The 22,456-nt window shown below is 43.1% G+C and overlaps 1 protein-coding gene across 6 annotated transcripts in view; it reads left to right on the forward strand.

The window, feature by feature from the left end:
* Positions 1–22,456, forward strand: part of LOC139375378 (anoctamin-1-like) — a 105,328-nt gene that overhangs the window by 41,019 nt on the left and 41,853 nt on the right. For all 6 annotated transcript variants that reach the window (XM_071117139.1, XM_071117114.1, XM_071117123.1 and 3 more), the window contains 7 exons: positions 1,359–1,510; positions 4,706–4,760; positions 5,194–5,245; positions 5,659–5,714; positions 6,049–6,090; positions 14,338–14,402; positions 16,545–16,679. In XM_071117139.1, the coding sequence (XP_070973240.1) occupies positions 1,359–1,510; positions 4,706–4,760; positions 5,194–5,245; positions 5,659–5,714; positions 6,049–6,090; positions 14,338–14,402; positions 16,545–16,679 (557 nt within the window). The remainder of the gene's footprint in view (positions 1–1,358; positions 1,511–4,705; positions 4,761–5,193; positions 5,246–5,658; positions 5,715–6,048; positions 6,091–14,337; positions 14,403–16,544; positions 16,680–22,456) is intronic.

Here is a 22,456-nt window from a genome sequence, read left to right on the forward strand (position 1 = left end):
GTCCAGGTAGCCATTTGATTACCTGTTCAGGAGTCTTATGGATTGGGGGTAAAAACTGTTGAGAAGCCTTCCGGTACCGCTTGCCATGCGGTAGTAGAGAGAACAGCCTATGACTGGGGTGGCTGTGGTCTTTGACGATTTTTAGGGCCTTCCTCTGACACCGCCTGGTGTAGAGATCCTGGATGGCAGGCAGCTTAGCCATAGTGATGTACTGGGTCTTACGCACTACCCTCTGTAGTGCATTACGGAGGCCGAGAAATTGCCGTACCAGGCAGTGATGCAACCGGTCAGGATGATATTGTAGTTCTATAAACTGAAGGTATATCTAGATATTGTAGTTCTATAAACTGAAGGTATATCTAGATATTGTAGTTCTATAAACTGAAGGTATATCTTTATATTGTAGTTATATAAACTGAAGGTATATCTAGATATTGTAGTTCTATAAACTGAAGGTATATCTAGATATTGTAGTTATATAAACTGAAGGTATATCTTTATATTGTAGTTATATAAACTGAAGGTATATCTAGATATTGTAGTTCTATAAACTGAAGGTATATCTTTATATTGTAGGTATATAAACTGAAGGTATATCTAGATATTGTAGTTCTATAAACTGAAGGTATATCTAGATATTGTAGTTCTATAAACTGAAGGTATATCTAGATATTGTAGTTCTATAAACTGAAGGTATATCTAGATATTGTAGTTCTATAAACTGAAGGTATATCTTTATATTGTAGTTATATAAACTGAAGGTATATCTTTATATTGTAGTTATATAAACTGAAGGTAAATCTAGATATTGTAGTTCTATAAACTGAAGGTATATCTTTATATTGTAGTTCTATAAACTGAAGGTATATCTAGATATTGTAGTTCTATAAACTGAAGGTATATCTTTATATTGTAGTTATATAAACTGAAGGTATATCTAGATATTGTAGTTCTATAAACTGAAGGTATATCTTTATATTGTAGGTCTATAAACTGAAGGTATATCTAGATATTGTAGTTCTATAAACTGAAGGTATATCTTTATATTGTAGTTCTATAAACTGAAGGTATATCTTTATATTGTAGTTATATAAACTGAAGGTAAATCTAGATATTGTAGTTCTATAGACTGAAGGTATATCTAGATATTGTAGTTCTATAAACTGAAGGTATATCTAGATATTGTAGTTCTATAAACTGAAGGTATATCTTTATATTGTAGTTCTATAAACTGAAGGTATATCTAGATATTGTAGTTCTATAAACTGAAGGTATATCTAGATATTGTAGTTCTATAAACTGAAGGTATATCTAGATATTGTAGTTCTATAAACTGAAGGTATATCTTTATATTGTAGGTATATGAAATGAAGCAGAGTACGGGTGTTGGGGCGAAGATCAACACATTGGTAAACAAAGTGACAGAACCTCTCTATCCCAACGTGGAGGATAACAGGACACACAATGTTAAGCATCTCTCCTACATGTTCTCCAGGGAAAAACAACACTTGTGAGTATATACTTTATGTCTTATGATAATATAGGGTATACAGGACTGTATAGACTGTATAAATGTACCTTAACATATTGACTTCAATTCCTTCTCCAAACCATCTTGGTTTCAAGGACATTTAATGCACTTTTATTGTACAATACCAGTAAAACATTTGGACACACCTACTCATTCAAGGCTTTTTCTTTATTTTTACTATATTCTACATTGTAGAATAATAGTGAAGACATCAAAACTATGAATTAACATATATAGAATCATGTAGTAACCAAAAAAGTGTTAAACAAATCAAAATAGATTTTAGATTTTAGATTCTTCAAAATAGCCACCCTTTGCCTTGATGACAGCTTTGCAAACTCTTGACATTCTCTCAAACAGCTTCACCTGGAATGCTTTTCCAGCAGTGTTGATGGAGTTCCCACATATGCTGAGGACTTGTTGGCTGCTTTTCCTTCACTCTGCGGTCCAAGTCATCCCAAACCATCTCAATTGGGTTGAGGTTGGGTGATTATGGTGGCCAGGTCATCCGATGCAGCACTCCATAACTCTCTTTCTTGGTCAAATAGCGCTTACGGGTGTGTTGGGTCATTGTCCTGTTGATAAACAATTGATAGACCCACTAAGGGCATCGCTGCATAATGCTGTCGTAGCCATGCTGGTCAAGTGTGCCTTGGATTCTAAATAAATCACAGACAGTATCATCAGCAAAGCACCCCCACACCATCACACCTCCTCCTCCATGCTCACGGTGGCAACCACACATGCAGAGATCATCTGTTCACCTACTCCGCGTCTCACAAAGACACGGCGGTTTGAACCAATAATCTCAAATTTGGACTCATCAGACCAAAGTTCAGATTTCTGCTGGTCTAATGTCCATTGCTCGTGTTTCTTGGCCCACGCAAGTATTTTCTTCTTATTGGTGTCCTTTTAGTAGTGGTGTCTTTGTAGCAATACAACCATGAAGGCCTGATTCACGCAGTCTCATCTGAACAGTTGATGTTGAGATGTGTCTGTTACTTGAACTGAAGCATTTATTTGGGCTGCAATCTGAGGTGCAGTTAACTCTAATGAACTTATCCTCTACAGCAGAGGTAACTCTGGGTCTTCATTTCCTGTGGTGGTCCTCATGAGAGTCAGTTTCATCATAGTGCTTGATGGTTTTTGCGATTGCACTTGAAGAAACGTTCAAAGTCCTTGACTAATCTTTATGTCTTAAAGTAATGGTGGACTGTCATTTCTCTTTGCTTATTTGAGCTGTTCTTGCCATAATATGAACTTGGTCTTTCACCAAATAGGGCTGTCTTCTGTATACCACACCTACCTTGTCACAACACAACTGATTGGTTCAAAAGCATTAAGGAGGAAAGAAATTCCATTAACTTTTAACAAGGCACTCCTGTTAATTGAAATGCATTCCAGGTGACTACCTCATGAAGCTGGTTGAGAGAATGCCAAGAGTGTGCAAAGCTGTCATCAAGGCAAAGGGTGGCTACTTTGAAGAATCTCAAACATTAAATATATTTGGGATTTGTTTAACACTTTTTTGGTTACTACATGATTCCATATGTGTTCTTTCATAGTTTTGATGTCTTCACTATTATTCTATAATGTAGATAATAGTAAAAATAAAGAAAAACCCTTGAATGAGTAGGTGTGTCCAAACTTTTGTCTTGTACTGTAAATGTCAAGTGACATATGATATGGCATGTGGTGGCATATGCCTGTTCGCACATATTAAGGACAGGCAAGAAAAATAGCTGAAGGCCTATATGTTGTTCTGAAGGATTATATGCATCACTATATACAGTATGTCTTCCAATCACATATACAAAATTGTTCTCTGAAATTCCATTCCTGCTCCTATCCATCTTTGTTTACGGGAATTCAATGCACATAATCTAATTGACTACTGTAGTGGTGTACGGTATATTATGTGGCATACCCGTTGACACCCATTGACAACAGAACAGAACAGTAGCTGAAGGTCTGATGGTCTGATGGCTTGTACAACAACAGACTATCAATAATAACTGTGCAACAGTTTAGGGGATGTTAAACCTTTCCTTGAAAATACAGAGGGCCGAACTTGAACCCGTAATCGTGTGTAAAGCTTCCCGCAAAGACTTACATACCAGCTCACATTGCATGATCGAGCCCAGAAGCAGAAGTCAAATAATCATGATGTTGTGTTTAATGTTATAAAAGAAAGGGCCTATCAGCTTTGAATCTTACTCAAACAGCACACGAAAGTATCTGTAAGGGCATGAGCTATAAACAGGGTTATTTCTGCCACAGTTCGTTTTGTTCGTTTATTTGTTGTGGAGATTGGATGGCCGTCTATTCTGAGCTATTGCCCTAACACTGGAAGCTATGCTATTCCAACCCTGCTATCTATTAATCTGGTCTGCTGTAACTATGCCATCCCAACCCTGCCATCTATTAATCTGGTCTGTTGTAACTATGCTATTCCAACCCTGCTATCTATTAATCTGGTCTGCTGTAACTATGCTTACCATAACAATCCCCCATGGGTTATCTATGACAGGTCTGTAAGACGTTTAAGGACCTTTAGGCCCTCTGGTCTCTGGGCGGGTTAGCCTTTTGTCCCAGATCTGTTTGTGCTGTCTTGCCAATTCCACACCACTTGACAGAGACCATTGGAGTTGGCAAGACATCAGGAACTGATCTGGGACCAGGCTTTGTCCGGGCTGCCTAACCACTGACATCCTCTCTATGATGGGTTTCATTACACCTCTGTGTGTTAAGCAGGAAAGTGTTTATTGTATGCTGATGCTTCACTAACAAAGAGTGTCTGTTTATAATGTGGGTAGATGGCTGCAAAAACAACCTGCCCTTATGTATCCAGTTAATTATACCGTCTCTCTCTCTTTCTCTTTCTATCTCTCTCTCTTTCTCTCTCTCTTTCTCTCTCTTTCTCTCTCTCTTTCTCTCTCTCTCGCTCTCTTTCTCTCTCTCTCTCTTTCTCTCTATCTTTCTCTATCTCTCTTTCTCTCTCTCTCTCTCTTTCTCTCTCTCTCTCTTTCTCTCTTTCTCTCTCTCCCTTTCTCTCTCTCTCTCTCTCTCTCTCTTCCTCTCTCTCTCTCTTTCTCTCCCTCTTTCTCTCCCTGTTTTCTCCCTCTCTGTCTCTCTCCGTGTATCTGTGTGTGTGTGTGTGTTTTTTCATAACAGGTTTGATTTATCAGACAGAGACTCCTTCTTTGATAGTAAAACAAGAGCTTCAATAGTAAGTGTCATTGTGTCGTCCAGATCCTCCATGACTGTAGACTGGGGACTGGAGTCTGAGACCATTGAGACCATTAATTACAGTAGATCATCTCAGTTTATTCATGAGAACCATACCAGGAATGTGTTTATTGAAGATTTGTGTGTATTAGGTATATGTGTAATTTGTTTAATATTACTTGTTAGATATTACTGCACTGTCGGAGCTAGAAGCACAAGCATTTCGCTACAGCCGCAATAACATCTGCTAATCACGTGTATGTGACCAATAACATCTGCTAATCACGTGTATGTGACCAATAACATCTGCTAATCACGTGTATGTGACCAATAACATCTGCTAATCACGTGTATGTGACCAATAGAATTTGATTTGATTTGAGGAATGCCCTATTCTGTATGTACGATTGGTTCTTCCCTTCTTATCTTATCAGGTTTTTGAAGTATTGAAACGTACAAAATGCACAAAGGCTAAGTATAGTATGGGTAAGTAAGAGTCTGCTTTGTTTTATATACTCAATGTCTAGGAGGACTTTTCCCTTCTGTGTAGCTCGAGCCTTATGCACTACATGCAGTATGTGTCCTGCACAAGAATGTGGAACGTTATGCAGAGTGTGTGTATTTGTGTGTGTATGTGTCTATTTTATAACCTACAGTATATGCCTGTAAAATGTGTGCTTGTTTGTGTGAAATGGTACAGTAACACATGAATTGTCCCGTAGCCTAAACTCAGATTCTCAAATTGGCCATTAGACTTTTAAAAACGGTTCCTCTGGGTTGACACTAGCACTGCTGGTACCAGCCATTAGTTAATGCAGTAACTAAAGACCAGCAGAATTAGTAGGTATTTCATTTGGATTTTTAAACGCGGTACCACTTCCCGGTGTCTCTGTCTCTAGGGTTCACCAGCCTGCTAGGGAGTGGAGTCTACACAGATGCCTATCCACTACATGATGTGAGTACTCATTGCAATCTGCTTAATTGTGTTTACAATAAAATACATCTTTACATCTTTATTTGTATTTTTTGACTGTCTTATGGTATTCCCAACCCCCCGTGGACACCACACATACATCTGTTTAATGACATATGAGAGATCGGAGTCAATTCCACTGCTGAGTGCTGACTATATAATAAAGTTAACTGCCAATTTGACTGTATATGATTAGTAGAAGTTTTAATGTACGTCGTTGAACGCAGTCAAATACGTCATGACGAGTCACATTGAGTAGACACGCTGAAAACGTATCTGGACCAATAACAAGATCTCTGTTTCATTTGTTTTGCAGGGAGATTTGGATGGTGAAAACGTTGAGCCCAATGATAGGAAGGTGAGTGACATGAATAGGGGCATATGGGCATTCCTAAGGAGACCACACTGATGTTAGACCACACTGATATTAACAGACCACACTGATATTAACAGACCACACTGATATTAACAGACCACACTGATGTTAGACTACACTGATGTTAACAGACCACACTGATATTAACAGACTACACTGATATTAACAGACTACACTGATAGTAACAGACCACACTGATGTTAACAGACCACACTGATGTTAGACCACACTGATGTTAACAGACCACACTGATGTTAGACCACACTGATGTTAACAGACCACACTGATGTTAGACCACACTGATATTAACAGACCACACTGATATTAACAGACCACACTGATATTAACAGACCACACTGATGTTAGACTACACTGATGTTAACAGACCACACTGATATTAACAGACTACACTGATATTAACAGACTACACTGATAGTAACAGACTACACTGATGTTAACAGACCACACTGATATTAACAGACTACACTGATATTAACAGACTACACTGATAGTAACAGACTACACTGATATTAACAGACTACACTGATAGTAACAGACCACACTGATGTTAACAGACCACACTGATGTTAGACCACACTGATGTTAACAGACCACACTGATGTTAGACCACACTGATATTAACAGACTACACTGATAGTAACAGACCACACTGATATTAACAGACCACACTGATGTTAGACCACACTGATGTTAACAGACCACACTGATGTTAGACCACACTGATATTAACAGACCACACTGATGTTAGACCACACTGATATTAACAGACCACACTGATATTAACAGACCACACTGATATTAACAGACCACACTGATATTAACAGACCACACTGATGTTAACAGACCACACTAATATTAACAGACCACACTGATATTAACAGACCACACTGATAATAACAGACCACACTGATATTAACAGACCACACTGATGTTAACAGACCACACTGATGTTAGACCACACTGATATTAACAGACCACACTGATGTTAGACCACACTGATATTAACAGACCACACTGATATTAACAGACCACACTGATATTAACAGACCACACTGATATTAACAGACCACACTGATATTAACAGACCACACTGATAATAACAGACCACACTGATATTAACAGACCACACTGATGTTAGACCACACTGATATTAACAGACCACACTGATATTAACAGACCACACTGATATTAACAGACCACACTGATATTAACAGACCACACTGATATTAACAGACCACACTGATAATAACAGACCACACTGATATTAACAGACCACACTGATGTTAGACCACACTGATGTTAACAGACCACACTGATGTTAGACCACACTGATATTAACAGACTACACTGATATTAACAGACCACACTGATATTAACAGACCACACTGATATTAACAGACTACACTGATAGTAACAGACCACACTGATATTAACAGACCACACTGATATTAACAGACCACACTGATATTAACAGACCACACTGATATTAACAGACCACACTGATGTTAACAGACCACACTGATGTTAGACTACACTGATGTTAACAGACCACACTGATATTAACAGCCATGTTTCTGGAGATGGTTTAATTGATGCGTGTACAGCTGCTTGGTGTGTGTTTAATGACTGTACAGCTGCTTGGTGTGAGAGCAGGGCAGACCCCTCTCCAAGACGATGGGCTGGGCCCATTTGTTATTGCTGAGGATGACAGCTACACAATCTTATCAGCTGACTCTGCTGCATTGGCACAGGGTCCTGTTTGTATTGAGGTCTCTTCAGGCCTCCTCTGCTCTGCCTGCTTGAGAGCTGTTGGTGTGTGTGTGTGCGTGTGTGTGCGTGTGTGCGTGTGCGTGTGCGTGTGTGTGTGTGTGTGTCTCATCTTCACAACAAATTTGTTTTGTTACTTTCTTATAGCTAGCGTAATCCTATTGATAAGATAAATGCAAACATACTATAATTTAGTGAAGATAAGTGTGTCTGTATGACTGGATAAGTGTGTACCTCACTCCACTGAGCCTGAGAAAGACAGTAGTGACTGCAGTAACTGTATCTGGGACTAGTTTAGAGCAGACTCAAGGTTTGTTTGGCTTTTCAACAGACATTCCTGTTAGCTAGCTTATTCAGATGTTCTGGTGCTCTGTTCTTAATGGCTGTTTCCATTAGTTTACACCTCAAATACTGCATGGAATGGAGGTCTGGTGTGGAGACTGTGATGGGTCTTCTGGAATGGTGCTTCTTTTTCACTGACCCAATAGTGTCCTGTAGTTTAGCATTTGTGTGTAGTACCGTTCCTATTGAAGATCATTCCTGAACATCCTGTTAAGGGCATGTTCGGTGCCCTGAAACATTAGAAAGCACAACTGCATAATTTAGCATATGCTTCATAGAGTTGAGTTCAAACAACAAGTAGAAAATACCCACTATCTTTCTGGTTGTGTAGCCAGGTTGCTGTGTGTTAGTGGTGCCATGGTAGAAAATACCCACTATCTTCCTTGTTGTGTAGCCAGGCTGCTGTGTGTTAGTGGTGCCATGGTAGAAAATACCCACTATCTTCCTTGTTGTGTAGCCAGGCTGCTGTGTGTTAGTGGTGCCATGGTAGAAAATACCCATTATCTTCCTTGTTGTGTAGCCAGGTTGCTGTGTGTTAGTGGTGCCATGGTAGAAAATACCCACTATCTTCCTTGTTGTGTAGCCAGGCTGCTGTGTGTTAGTGGTGCCATGGTAGAAAATACCCACTATCTTCCTTGTTGTGTAGCCAGGTTGCTGTGTGTTAGTGGTGCCATGGTAGAAAATACCCACTATCTTCCTTGTTGTGTAGCCAGGCTGCTGTGTGTTAGTGGTGCCATGGTAGAAAATACCCACTATCTTTGTGGTTGTGTAGCCAGGCTGCTGTGTGTTAGTGGTGCCATGGTAGAAAATACCCACTATCTTTCTGGTTGTGTAGCCAGGCTGCTGTGTGTTAGTGGTGCCATGGTAGAAAATACCCACTATCTTCCTTGTTGTGTAGCCAGGCTGCTGTGTGTTAGTGGTGCCATGGTAGAAAATACCCACTATCTTCCTTGTTGTGTAGCCAGGCTGCCTTGTGTTAGTGGTGCCATGGTAGAAAATACCCACTATCTTCCTTGTTGTGTAGCCAGGTTGCTGTGTGTTAGTGGTGCCATGGTAGAAAATACCCACTATCTTCCTTGTTGTGTAGCCAGGTTGCTGTGTGTTAGTGGTGCCATGGTAGAAAATACCCACTATCTTCCTTGTTGTGTAGCCAGGCTGCTGTGTGTTAGTGGTGCCATGGTAGAAAATACCCACTATCTTCCTTGTTGTGTAGCCAGGTTGCTGTGTGTTAGTGGTGCCATGGTAGAAAATACCCACTATCTTCCTTGTTGTGTAGCCAGGCTGCTGTGTGTTAGTGGTGCCATGGTACTGTCTGGAACATCTGTTGAGCATTAGAACGATCCTATTGGCATCCCTATCATTGAAACAGAATAATGGCATGTAATTGAGGAATTCTCTCTGAACAGGGACGTGTCCAAGTGTCTTATCTTCCTCCCGCTGAGAATGATTACAATAAGCTCAGCTTGGCAACAGATGGAATGTACATACTGTAGCGTGTGTGTGTGTGTGTGTGTGTGTGGGTGTGTGTGTGTGTGTGTGTGTGTGTGTGTGGGTGTGTGTGTCTCATCTTCACAACAAATTTGTTTTGTTAAATGATCGGACAGTTTACTTTCTTATAGCTAGCGTAATCCTATTGATAAGATAAATGCAAACATACTATAGTTTAGTGAAGATAAGTATCTCATAAAGAGGGGAGGGGAGGAGAGGAGGAGGGTATCTTTGGGTGGTGACACAACAGGAGAATAAGCTGCCTGTCTGTAGCCTGTTGGTTAGCTAGGCTTTGTGGAGAGAGAAGTCTAGTGGGTTATTATGGTATGACCTGTACAGTATTTCAGTAGGATGGTTGTGGTGGAAACGCTGGCTGTTGGGATTTGACCTGTACATTATTTCAGTAGGATGGTTGTGGTGGAAACGCTGGCTGTTGGGATTTGACCTGTACATTATTTCAGTAGGATGGTTGTGGTGGAAACGCTGACTGTTGAGGTTGGAGGGGAGGGAGAGAGAAAGAGAGACTGTGCCGGTAGAAGAGAGGAAGGGAGAGAAAGAGAGACTGTGCCGGTAGAAGAGAGGAAGGGAGAGAAAGAGAGACTGTGCCGGTAGAAGAGAGGAAGGGAGAGAAAGAGAGACTGTGCTGGCAGAAGAGAGGAAGGGAGAGAAAGAGAGACTGTGCCAGTAGAAGAGAGGAAGGGAGAGAAAGAGAGACCGTGCCGGTAGAAGAGAGGAAGGGAGAGAAAGAGAGACTGTGCCAGTAGAAGAGAGGAAGGGAGAGAAAGAGAGACTGTGCCGGTAGAAGAGAGGAAGGGAGAGAAAGAGAGACCGTGCCGGTAGAAGAGAGGAAGGGAGAGAAAGAGAGACCATGCCGGTAGAAGAGAGGAAGGGAGAGAAAGAGAGACTGTGCCGGTAGAAGAGAGGAAGGGAGAGAAAGAGAGACTGTGCTGGTAGAAGAGAGGAAGGGAGAGAAAGAGAGACCGTGCCGGTAGAAGAGAGGAAGGGAGAGAGAAAGAGAAACTGTGCCGGTAGAAGAGAGGAAGGGAGAGAAAGAGAGACCGTGCTGGCAGAAGAGAGTAAGGGAGAGAAAGAGAGACCGTGCCGGTAGAAGAGAGGAAGGGAGAGAAAGAGAGACCGTGCTGGCTGAAGAGAGGAAGGGAGAGAAAGAGAGACCATGCTGGCTGAAGAGAGGAAGGGAGAGAAAGAGAGACCGTGCTGGTAGAAGAGAGGAAGGGAGAGAAAGAGAGACCGTGCTGGCTGAAGAGAGGAAGGGAGAGAAAGAGAGACCGTGCTGGCTGAAGAGAGGAAGGGAGAGAAAGAGAGACCGTGCTGGTAGAAGAGAGGAAGGGAGAGAAAGAGAGACCGTGCTGGCAGAAGAGAGGAAGGGAGAGAAAGAGAGACTGTGCTGGTAGAAGAGAGGAAGGGAGAGAGAAAGAGAAACTGTGCCGGTAGAAGAGAGGAAGGGAGAGAAAGAGAGACCGTGCTGGCTGAAGAGAGGAAGGGAGAGAAAGAGAGACCGTGCTGGTAGAAGAGAGGAAGGGAGAGAAAGAGAGACCATCCCGGTAGAAGAGAGGAAGGGAGAGAAAGAGAGACCGTGCTGGTAGAAGAGAGGAAGGGAGAGAAAGAGAGACCGTGCTGGCTGAAGAGAGGAAGGGAGAGAAAGAGAGACCGTGCTGGTAGAAGAGAGGAAGGGAGAGAAAGAGAGACCGTGCTGGTAGAAGAGAGGAAGGGAGAGAAAGAGAGACCGTGCTGGTAGAAGAGAGGAAGGGAGAGAAAGAGAGACCGTGCTGGTAGAAGAGAGGAAGGGAGAGAAAGAGAGACCGTGCCGGTAGAAGAGAGGAAGGGAGAGAAAGAGAGACCGTGCTGGTAGAAGAGAGGAAGGGAGAGAAAGAGAGACCGTGCTGGCTGAAGAGAGGAAGGGAGAGAAAGAGAGACCGTGCTGGCAGAAGAGAGGAAGGGAGAGAAAGAGAGACCGTGCTGGCTGAAGAGAGGAAGGGAGAGAAAGAGAGACCGTGCTGGTAGAAGAGAGGAAGGGAGAGAAAGAGAGACCGTGCTGGCAGAAGAGAGGAAGGGAGAGAAAGAGAGACCGTGCTGGCTGAAGAGAGGAAGGGAGAGAAAGAGAGACCGTGCTGGCAGAAGAGAGGAAGGGAGAGAGAAAGAGGGGCTTCACCACCCTTTCTGTCGACTGTATTGGATAGTTGTGTCTCTGGCAGGGCATCAGAGGGGGATCGTTCTAACACTCTGAGCCTGCTGCCTGCTGATGGGGCCCCGGATCCGCCAACCCACACTTCTCTGTCAACACCTGAGCAGCGTAGGTGGGTACTAGCCAGGGTCTTTTGGCCGAGGTTCACTAGGAGAGGGAGGGAGGGAGGGAGGGAGACCACAGCAGCAAGATATGTGACCTGTTGCCACAAGAAAAGGGCAACCAGTGAAAAACAAACACCATTGTAAATAAAACCCATATTTATGTAATTTTTTTTCGCTTTGTACTGTAACTATTTGCACATCGTTGCATCACTGTATATAGACATAATGTGACATTTGAAATGTCTTTATTCTTTTGGAATGTTTTTGTGTAATGTTTACTGTTCATTTGTATTGTTTATTTCACTTTTGTTTATTATCTATTTCACTTGCTTTGGCAATGTAAACATGTTTCCCATGCCAAAAGTAGCCCCTTAAATTTAATTAAGAGAGAGAGGGAGGGAGGGAGAGAGGGAGGGAGAGAGAGAGGTAGGGAGAGAGAGAGGGAGGGAGAGAGAGAGGGAGGGAGAGAGAGAGAGAGGGAGGGAGAGAGAGAGGGAGAGAGGGAGGGAGAGAGGGAGAGAGGGAGGGAGAGAGAGAGAGAGGGAGGGAGAGAGGGAGGGAGAGAGGGAGAGGGAGAAAGAGAGGGAGAGAGAGAGGGAGAGAGAGAGGGAGAGAGAGAGAGAGAGAGAGAGAGAGAGAGAGAGAGAGAGAGAGAGAGAGAGAGAGAGAGAGAGAGAGAGAGAGGAAAAGTACGATCATCACATCAGAAAACAGCTCAGAGGGGTAGGGTGTTTGAATATAGTACCAGTCAAAAGTTTGGTTCTAGATAGCACCTTTTTCTCAAAGAGTGTGGTCTTGTACCAGTGTTGAGAATGGAAGGGTTAGAAGGAATGTGCCTGGAGAGCCCATCCTCAAGCACACAGATCACCCTACAGCTGTCTGCATGGCTGGGAGATACACTATATTACCCACACAGGGACAACCCAATGCCAAGGGGAGGAAGGGGGACATGTACAGTTTGTTACAGTATGTACAAACAATGTACATATATGTTACTGTATGTGTGAATGGTTCTTCAATGGTATTTTCACACTGCAAATGATCTATGATGTTTCAAATGGAGAGAGAGAGAGAGAGAGAGAGAGAGAGAGAGAGAGAGAGAGAGAGAGAGAGAGAGAGAGAGAGAGAGAGAGAGAGAGAGAGAGAGAGAGAGAGAGAGAGAGAGAGAGAGCGCTCTTCTGGGAACAGCATGTGTTCTTCACTCGGAAGACAGCCTCTCAGATTAACTTCAATGGAACAAGAGAACCATTGGTTTTGAAATGATCAAGAACACATAAGAGGCTAGACGAAAGTATGAATGAGACGAGAAAGAAAAAAAACAGAATCTGTCTTTCACTAACAGATAATGATATTGTTGTGCAATAATGTTCAGCTTCACAGTTGTACTCTAGCGTTTGATGAAAGCAGTCAGCCAGTGGAACAACAACATAAAGGGTGTTGATCAGACATACAGGCGGATGGATAGATAGATTAGAAATTAGTGAGTGGTGTCACAGAGAGGGAGGACAGGACAAGGACATAATAGTACTGGATTGAAGGAACACAGCTGTGTCCCCAGATCCCAATACTGTGCACTGTGTTCTACATCCACCAGGCACAACCTTTGTCTCCCCTCTGTTCCTCACCCCCTGACTCCTTCCCCTGTCTGTTTCCCCCCTGCTCTTCAACCTTTCCCCCCTCTCCCTGCACAGCTCTCCGCTGTTCCCCCACCAGTCACAACCTCAACCCCTCCCCCCATCTGTCTCCTCACTTCTGTCTCCCCCTTCTCTTCCCCTCTCCCCTCTCCCCTTCACACCTGCCACCCTTTCATTTACCACAGTTAGCACGCTCTCTCTCTCTCTCTACATTCCACCTGACATCTGTCATCAGATGAGGGAAGAAAAGAGAGCTGACTTCAAATGTATCTGACCTTCTCTGACCCTCTCTGACCTTCTGGCCCTCTCTCACCCTCTGGTCCTCGGTCTCCAACTACAGCTCATATCAGCTTTCAGAGGGCAAAAGACCCATTCACAGCTCTCACACACTCTCTCTCCAGCAATCATGGTTGCAGGAGCTTGACTAAGAGCTGAGACGGATATAATTGTCAGTGAGAGTCATAAGGATGACGTGCTGCAAAATTGGAGTGAACGCATGCTGGTTTGAAAGCAATAGCACTGATGGTGGCCTAACAGTCGAAACATCTGCTCTGTCTTGTTTCCTCTTCAAAGAATAGACAAATCAAAATATGACTTTTAAGCTCTCCTTTTTAAGTGTGGACCCTGTAATGCCTGTTATGTTTTGACATTTTGTTGTTCTGTGTTTCAGCTCTTGTATGAGGAGTGGGCGAGTTACAGTGTATTTTACAAATACCAGCCTATCGGGCTAGTAAGGTGAGGGAAAGTTTCCTATAGTGAATCTGGAACGTTATTTCTGAGATTGCTCTGTTCTTCCTCAATCTCTATCTGGTGAAGGTCTGTTTAGATTGCAATGTCACATTATGTTTTTCATCTTTATATCAAATAAACCTTATTTGTTTCATAATGGAGAAAGTGTTGCGCCTAACCTTCTAATGCAATATGTTCTTCCTAATGCAGGAAATACTTTATACATATTTATAAATACTTTATACATATTCTGTTATTTTATGTATTCTATTATTATCATGACACAAGGCAAGACCCAAATGCAGAAACAGGCGGCAGATTGTTGGAGTTTAAGATGCTTAATAATCCAAAAAGGAGTAGGCAAGAGAATGGTCGTGGACAGGTCAAAGGTCAAAACCAGTTCAGAGTCCAATAGGTACCGAAGGGCAAGCAGATTCAAGGTCAGGGCAGGCAGGATGATCAGGCAGGTGGGAAAGTAGTCCAGAGTCAGGCAGTGGTCAAAACCAGGAAGACTAGCAAAAGAGAATAGAAAAGGAGTAAGGGGAGAAACACCCTGGTTGACTTGACAAAAACATACAAGACGAACTGGCAAAGAGAGACAGGAAAAACAGGGATAAATACACTGGGGAAAACAAGATGAACTGGCACAGAGAGACAGGAAACACAGGGATAAATACACTGGGGAAAACAAGATGAACTGGCACAGAGAGACAGGAAACACCGGGATAAATACACGGGGGAAAACAAGATGAACTGGCACAGAGAGACAGGAAACACAGGGATAAATACACTGGGGAAAACAAGATGAACTGGCAAGGAGAGACAGGAAACACAGGGATAAATACACTGGGGAAAACAAGACAAACTGGCAAAGAGAGACAGGAAACACAGGGATAAATATACTGGGGAAAACAAGATGAACAGGCCCAGAGAGACAGGAAACACAGGGATAAATACACTGGCCCAGAGAGACAGGAAACACAGGGATAAATATACTGGGGAAAACAAGATGAACAGGCAGGGAGAGACAGGAAACAGGGATAAATACACTGGGGAAAACAAGATGAACTGGCAAGGAGAGACAGGAAACACAGGGATAAATACACTGGGGAAAACAAGATGAACTAGCAAAGAGAGACAGGAAACACAGGGATAAATACACTGGGGAAAACAAGATGAACTGGCCCAGAGAGACAGGAAACACAGGGATAAATACACTGGGGAAAACAAGATGAACTGGCCCAGAGAGACAGGAAACACAGGGATAAATACACTGGCCCAGAGAGACAGGAAACACAGGGATAAATACACTGGGGAAAACAAGATGAACTGGCACAGAGAGACAGGAAACACAGGGATAAATACACTGGTACAGAGAGACAGGAAACACAGGGATAAATACACTGGCCCATAGAGACAGGAAACACAGGGATAAATACACTGGGAAAACAAGATGAACTGGCACAGAGAGACAGGAAACACAGGGATAAATACACTGGGGAAAACAAGATGAACTGGCACAGAGAGACAGGAAACACAGGGATAAATACACTGGGGAAAACAAGATGAACTGGCCCAGAGAGACAGGAAACACAGGGATAAATACACTGGCACAGAGAGACAGGAAACACAGGGATAAATACACTGGGGAAAACAAGATGAACTGGCACAGAGAGACAGGAAACACAGTGATAAATACACTGGCACAGAGAGACAGGAAACACAGGGATAAATACACTGGCCCATAGAGACAGGAAACACAGGGATAAATACACTGGGGAAAACAAGATGAACTGGCACAGAGAGACAGGAAACACAGGGATAAATACACTGGGGAAAATAAGTGACACCTGGAGGGGGTGGAGACAATCACAGGGACAGGTGAAACAGATCACAGCGTGACAATTAAATTGTATGATATTCTATTATTTTGTATTCTATTATATTGTATTCCATTCTATTATATTGTATTCCATTCTATTATATTGTATTACATTCTATTATATTGTATTACATTCTATTATATTGTATTACATTCTATTATATTGTATTACATTCTATTATATTGTATTATATTCTATTATATTGTATTACATTCTATTTCTATTCTATTTGAAAGATGAGATTGCTGTATTGTTTCCTATGCAGGAAGTACTTTGGGGAGAAGATAGGGCTGTACTTTGCATGGCTGGGGCTGTACACCCAAATGCTGATCCCTGCTTCTCTAGTGGGAGTCATCGTGTTCCTGTACGGCTGTGCCACCGTAGACGACAACATTCCCAGGTTAGCCCCATACACAGCCAAGGACATAATCATTGGTTATATCCGGCAGTATCATAGGGCATGTCTGCCTGAGGTTATAATTCATACAAGTAATTCACTGTGTTGTAAAGTGTCTAAGACCATTGAAATGATTGAAGAAGACCAAATGGAAAGCCAGAGACATAGCTCAAGTAGATGTATAGACCTCATTATATTCCCACATCCAATTGATTCACTTCAAATATTGTAACATACAGCTTTAGGATGTAGATATTGTAACAGACAGCTTTAGGATGTAGAGTGGTTTACAGTGGGATATTTTTTATTTATATTTGTTTAACCTTTATTTAACTAGGCAAGTCAGTTAAGAACAAATTCTTATTTACAATGACGGCCTACGCCTGCCAAAACCTAATGACGCTGGGCTATTATGAGCCGCCCTATGGGACTCCCAATCATGGGCGGTTGTGATATAGCCTGGAATCGAACCAGGGTATGTAGTGACGCCTCTAGCACTGAGATACAGTGCCTTAGACCGCTGCACCACTCGGGAAGCTTTAGACTGTAGAGTGGTTTACTGTGGGATATTGTGACAGCTTTTGACTGTAGAGTGGTTTACTGTGGGATATTGTGACAACTTTAGACTGTAGTGTGGTTTACTGTGGGATATTGTGACAACTTTAGACTGTAGAGTGGTTTACTGTGGGATATTGTGACAACTTTAGACTGTAAAATAGTTTACAGTGAGATAATAACACACAGTATAAAGAAATGTGCCATGGTAACTAAGAAGTGCAAAACTTGTTGCAAGGCCAAAACTAGAACAAGCAGACATTTCCAGTGGCTTGCGAAAATATTCACCACCCTTGGTATTTTGTTGCCTTACATCCTGGAAATAAAATGGATTTTTGGGGGGGTCGTATCATTTACACAACATGCCTACCACTTTGAAGATGCAAAATATTTTTTCTTGTGAAACAAACAAGAAACAAGACAAAAAACAATACACCCCCCCAAAGTCAGCAATTACAGCTGCAAGTCTCTTGGGATATGTCTCTATAAGCTTGGCACGTCTAGCCACTGGGATTTTTGCCCAATCTTCAAGACAAAACTGCTCCAGCTCCTTCAAGTTGGATGGGTTCCGCTGGCGTACAGCAATCTTTAAGTCATACCACAGATTCTCACTTGGATTGATGTCTGGGCTTTGACTAGGCCATTCCAAGACATTTAAATGTTTCCCCTTAAACCACTCGAGTGTTGCTTTAGCAGTATGCTTAGGGTCATTGTCCTGCTGGAGGGTGAACCTCCGTCCCAGTCTCAAATCTCTGGAATACTGAAACAGGTTTCCGTCAAGAATTTCCCTGTATTTAGCACCATCATTCTTTCAATTCTGACCAGTTTCAAAGTCCCTGCCAAGGAAAAACATCCCCACAGCATGATGCTGCCAGAGTCATGCAGGGATGGTATTCTCGGGGTGATGAGAGGTGTTGGGTTTGCGCCAGACATAGCGTTTTCCTTGATGGCCAAAAAGCTTAATTTTAGTCTCATCCGACCATAGTACCTTCTTCCATATGTTTGGGAAGTCTCCCACATTTCTTTTGGCGAACACCAAACGTGTTTGCTTATTTTTTTCTTCAAGCAAAGGCTTTTTTTCTGGCCACTCTTCCGTACAGTCCAGCTCTGTGTAGTGTACGGCTTAGTGGTCCTATGGACTGATACTCCAATCTCCACTGTGGAGCTTTGCAGCTCCTTCAGGGTTATCTTTGGTCTCTTTGTTGCATCTCTGATGAATGCCTTCCTTGCCTGGTCTGTGAGTTTTGGGCGGCAGCCCTCTCTTGGCAGGTTTATTGTGGTGCCATATTCTTTACATTTTTTAATAATGGATTTAATGGTGCTCTGTGGGATGTTCAAAGTTTCTGATATTTTTTTATAACCCAACCCCGATCTGTACTTCTCCACAACTTTGTCCCTGATCTGTTTGGAGAGCTCAGTCTTCATGGTGTTGCTTGCTTGGTGGTGCCCCTTGCTTAGTGGTGTTGCAGACTCTGTGGCCTCTCAGAACAGGTGTATATATACTGAGATCATGTGACAGATGGTGTGACACTTAGAATGCACACAGGTGGACTTTATTTAACTAATTATGTGACTTCTGAAGGTAATTGGTTGCACCAGATCTTATTTAGGGGCTTCATATAGGGGGTGAATACATATGCATGCACCACTTTTTTTTCTTTTTTTAAACAAGTAATTTTTTTAAATTTCACTTCACCAGTTTGGACTATTTTGTGTATATCCATTACATGAAATCCAAATAAAAATATATTTAAATTACAGGTTGTAATGCAACAAAATAAGAAAAATACCAAGGGGGATGAATACTTTTGCAAGGCACTGTAAACGGTTTATATGCAATACTTATTAGCACCATTTATATCTAATACAGTATTTAATATAGCCATCACCTACATTATTTAATATAGCCATCACCTACAGTATTTAACATAGCCATCACCTACAGTATTTAATATAGCCATCACCTACAGTATTTAATGTAGCCATCACCTACAGTATTTAATATAGCCATCACCTCGTTCCCAGTTCAGAATACCTGCCTTGCGCTGTAGCTCTGTCCTGTCCTGTCACTACTCCCTGGCTCGTGACTAACGTCATCTTCACTTCCTGACAGCATAAATAACGCAGTTTAATGACGTTTTTATGATGTAGTCCAGATCACTCTGCTGCTGCTTGAAGCCTGCTGCCTGAAGCCTGCTGCCTGAAGCCTGAAGCCTGCTGCCTGAAGCCTGAAGCCTGAAGCCTGCTGCCTGAAGCCTGCTGCCTGGAGCCTGAAGCCTGAAGCCTGCTGCCTGAAGCCTGAAGCCTGAAGCCTGAAGCCTGAAGCCTGAAGCCTGAAGCCTGAAGCCTGGCTTGGCTTGGCTTGGCAGTCCACAACTACGAAAAGGAAACATGTTCCTATACAGAGACAGAAGACAGACAGAAGAGGGGATTTGTGATGTCCAACATCTGGTTGATGTAGATGACAAGAGGAAATGAACCTCCCCTGGCTAACATCTCTTATCTCCGTCAGGATAGTTTGACAGACTGTGCTATCTGTGTCCAGATCCTCTGCCATGCTGCTCACAATCCCCCACAGACATGTGATCTTATTACAGTTAGCCTGACTCACCTGTTATATAAAACAAGAACGGAATATACTTTTAAGATCTGACTTAGTCTTGAGCTCCTGCGGTCTACAGTGTGGAGCATCGGACTCGTGAGACTAGACCTAATTAATCTACTTAACCCAGATCCCTGACATTATTGTGTAAATATGTTCATGAATAGTATTTTCAGCGAACGTAGAGATTTCTTTCAAAACACTTGTGGGTTGAGGTGCGGGTGTACATTCACCATATTTACATGAATTCAATAACTTGTATAACATATTAAATCTACAGAAGTCAAAATACACTCTAACTCAGGGGTTCCCAAACTTTTACTGCGTGCAACTCGAAGTTGACACTTGAAAATAGTGGGAACCCCACTTGGAAATAGATTATACTCCTTAGTTAACGCTGTGTGTTCATATTCACCACTTTTTTTGTCCTTCATAATAACGAGATGAAAGCTCATTCCAATACTGTAAGAGGTCATTAGTTGACACTAAAATGTTGTATTCTATTCCCATTTAAAGAGATAAAGTCATTCATTTGTTTGATAAAAGAACAGATTTTCATAGGGGAAATGTCTATTTCAGGGCTCCCGAGTGGAGCAGCGGTCTAAGGCACTACATCTCAGTGCAAGAGTAGTCACTACAGACATCCTGGTTCAATTCCAGGCTGCATCACAACTGGCTGTGATTGGGAGTCGCATAGGGCGGCGCACAATTGGCCCTGCGTCGTCCGGGTTGGGCCGGTGTAGGCTGTCATTGTAAATAATAATTTGTTCTTAACTGACTTGCCTAGTAAAATAAGGATGACATTTTTAAAAAAGGGGACCCCACATGGGGTGCCGACCACAAGTTTGGCAGCCACTGCTCTAGCTTGACAGGCTGGCATAGTAACACCCACTGGTGGTACTCAAATCAAATCAAGCTTTATTTATATAGTCCATTTCAGACATGGAATGCAAGGCAACGTCCTTCACAGGATAAAACAAATAAAAAACAATGAAAATCAAAGCTGAAATATCAACAACAATAAGATTAAAAAAGTAAGAATGACAAAAAAAGCACCCTAATGAAAAGCAAAGCTAAAGAAATGTGTTTTAAGATCTCTTTTAAATTTGTCCACAGTTTCGTCCCCCCCCCTCAGGTTCTCTGGCAGACTATTCCAGAGGCTGGGGGCTTAGTAACTAAAGGCTGCCTCTCCATGCCTCTTGGTCCCAGGCTGGGGGCTTAGAACTAAAGGCTGCCTCTCCATGCCTCTTGGTCCCAGGCTGGGGGCTTAGAACTAAAGGCTGCCTCTCCATGCCTCTTGGTCCCAGGTTGGGGGCTTAGAACTAAAGGCTGCCTCTCCATGCCTCTTGGTCCCAGGCTGGGGGCTTAGAACTAAAGGCTGCCTCTCCATGCCTCTTGGTCCCAGGCTGGGGGCTTAGAACTAAAGGCTGCCTCTCCATGCCTCTTGGTCCCAGGCTGGGGGCTTAGAACTAAAGGCTGCCTCTCCATGCCTCTTGGTCCCAGGCTGGGGGCTTAGAACTAAAGGCTGCCTCTCCATGCCTCTTGGTCCCAGGCTGGGGGCTTAGAAACTAAAGGCTGCCTCTCCATGCCTCTTGGTCCCAGGCTGGGGGCTTAGAACTAAAGGCTGCCTCTGAATGCCTCTTGGTCCCAGGCTTTGGATAGTTAAAAGGCTGCCTCTCCATGCCTCTTGGTCCCAGGCTGGGGGCTTAGAACTAAAGGCTGCCTCTCCATGCCTCTTGGTCCCAGGCTGGGGGCTTAGAAACTAAAGGCTGCCTCTCCATGCCTCTTGGTCCCAGGCTGGGGGCTTAGAACTAAAGGCTGCCTCTGAATGCCTCTTGGTCCCAGGCTTTGGATAGTTAAAAGGCTGCCTCTCCATGCCTCTTGGTCCCAGGCTTTGGATAGTTAAAAGGCTGCCTCTCCATGCCTCTTGGTCCTAGGCTTTGGGATAGTTAAAAGGCTGTCTCTCCATGCCTCTTGGTCCCAGGCTTTGGATAGTTAAAAGGCTGCCGCTCCATGCCTCTTGGTCCTAGGCTTTAGGATAGTTAAAAGGCTGCCTCTCCATGCCTCTTGGTCCTAGGCTTTGGGATAGTTAAAAGGCTGCCTCTCCATGCCTCTTGGTCCTAGGCTGGGGGCATAGTAACTAAAGGCTGCCTCTCCATGCCTCTTGGTCCCAGGCTGGGGGCTTAGTAACTAAAGGCTGCCTCTGAATGCCTCTTGGTCCTAGGCTTTGGGATAGTTAAAAGGCTGTCTCTCCATGCCTCTTGGTCCTAGGCTTTGGGATAGTTAAAAGGCTGCCGCTCCATGCCTCTTGGTCCTAGGCTTTGGGATAGTTAAAAGGCTGCCTCTCCATGCCTCTTGGTCCTAGGCTGGGGGCATAGTAACTAAAGGCTGCCTCTCCATGCCTCTTGGTCCCAGGCTGGGGGCTTAGTAACTAAAGGCTGCCTCTGAATGCCTCTTGGTCCTAGGCTTTGGGATAGTTACAAGGCTGCCTCTCCATGCCTCTTGGTCCTGGGCTTTAGGATAGTTAAAAGGCTGACTCTCCATGCCTCTTGGTCCTAGGCTTTGGGATAGTTAAAAGGCTGCCTCTCCATGCCTCTTGGTCCTAGGCTTTGGGATAGTTAAA

This window comes from Oncorhynchus clarkii, chromosome 2 (assembly GCF_045791955.1).
Source record: "Oncorhynchus clarkii lewisi isolate Uvic-CL-2024 chromosome 2, UVic_Ocla_1.0, whole genome shotgun sequence".
Taxonomy (NCBI): Eukaryota; Metazoa; Chordata; class Actinopteri; order Salmoniformes; family Salmonidae; genus Oncorhynchus; species Oncorhynchus clarkii.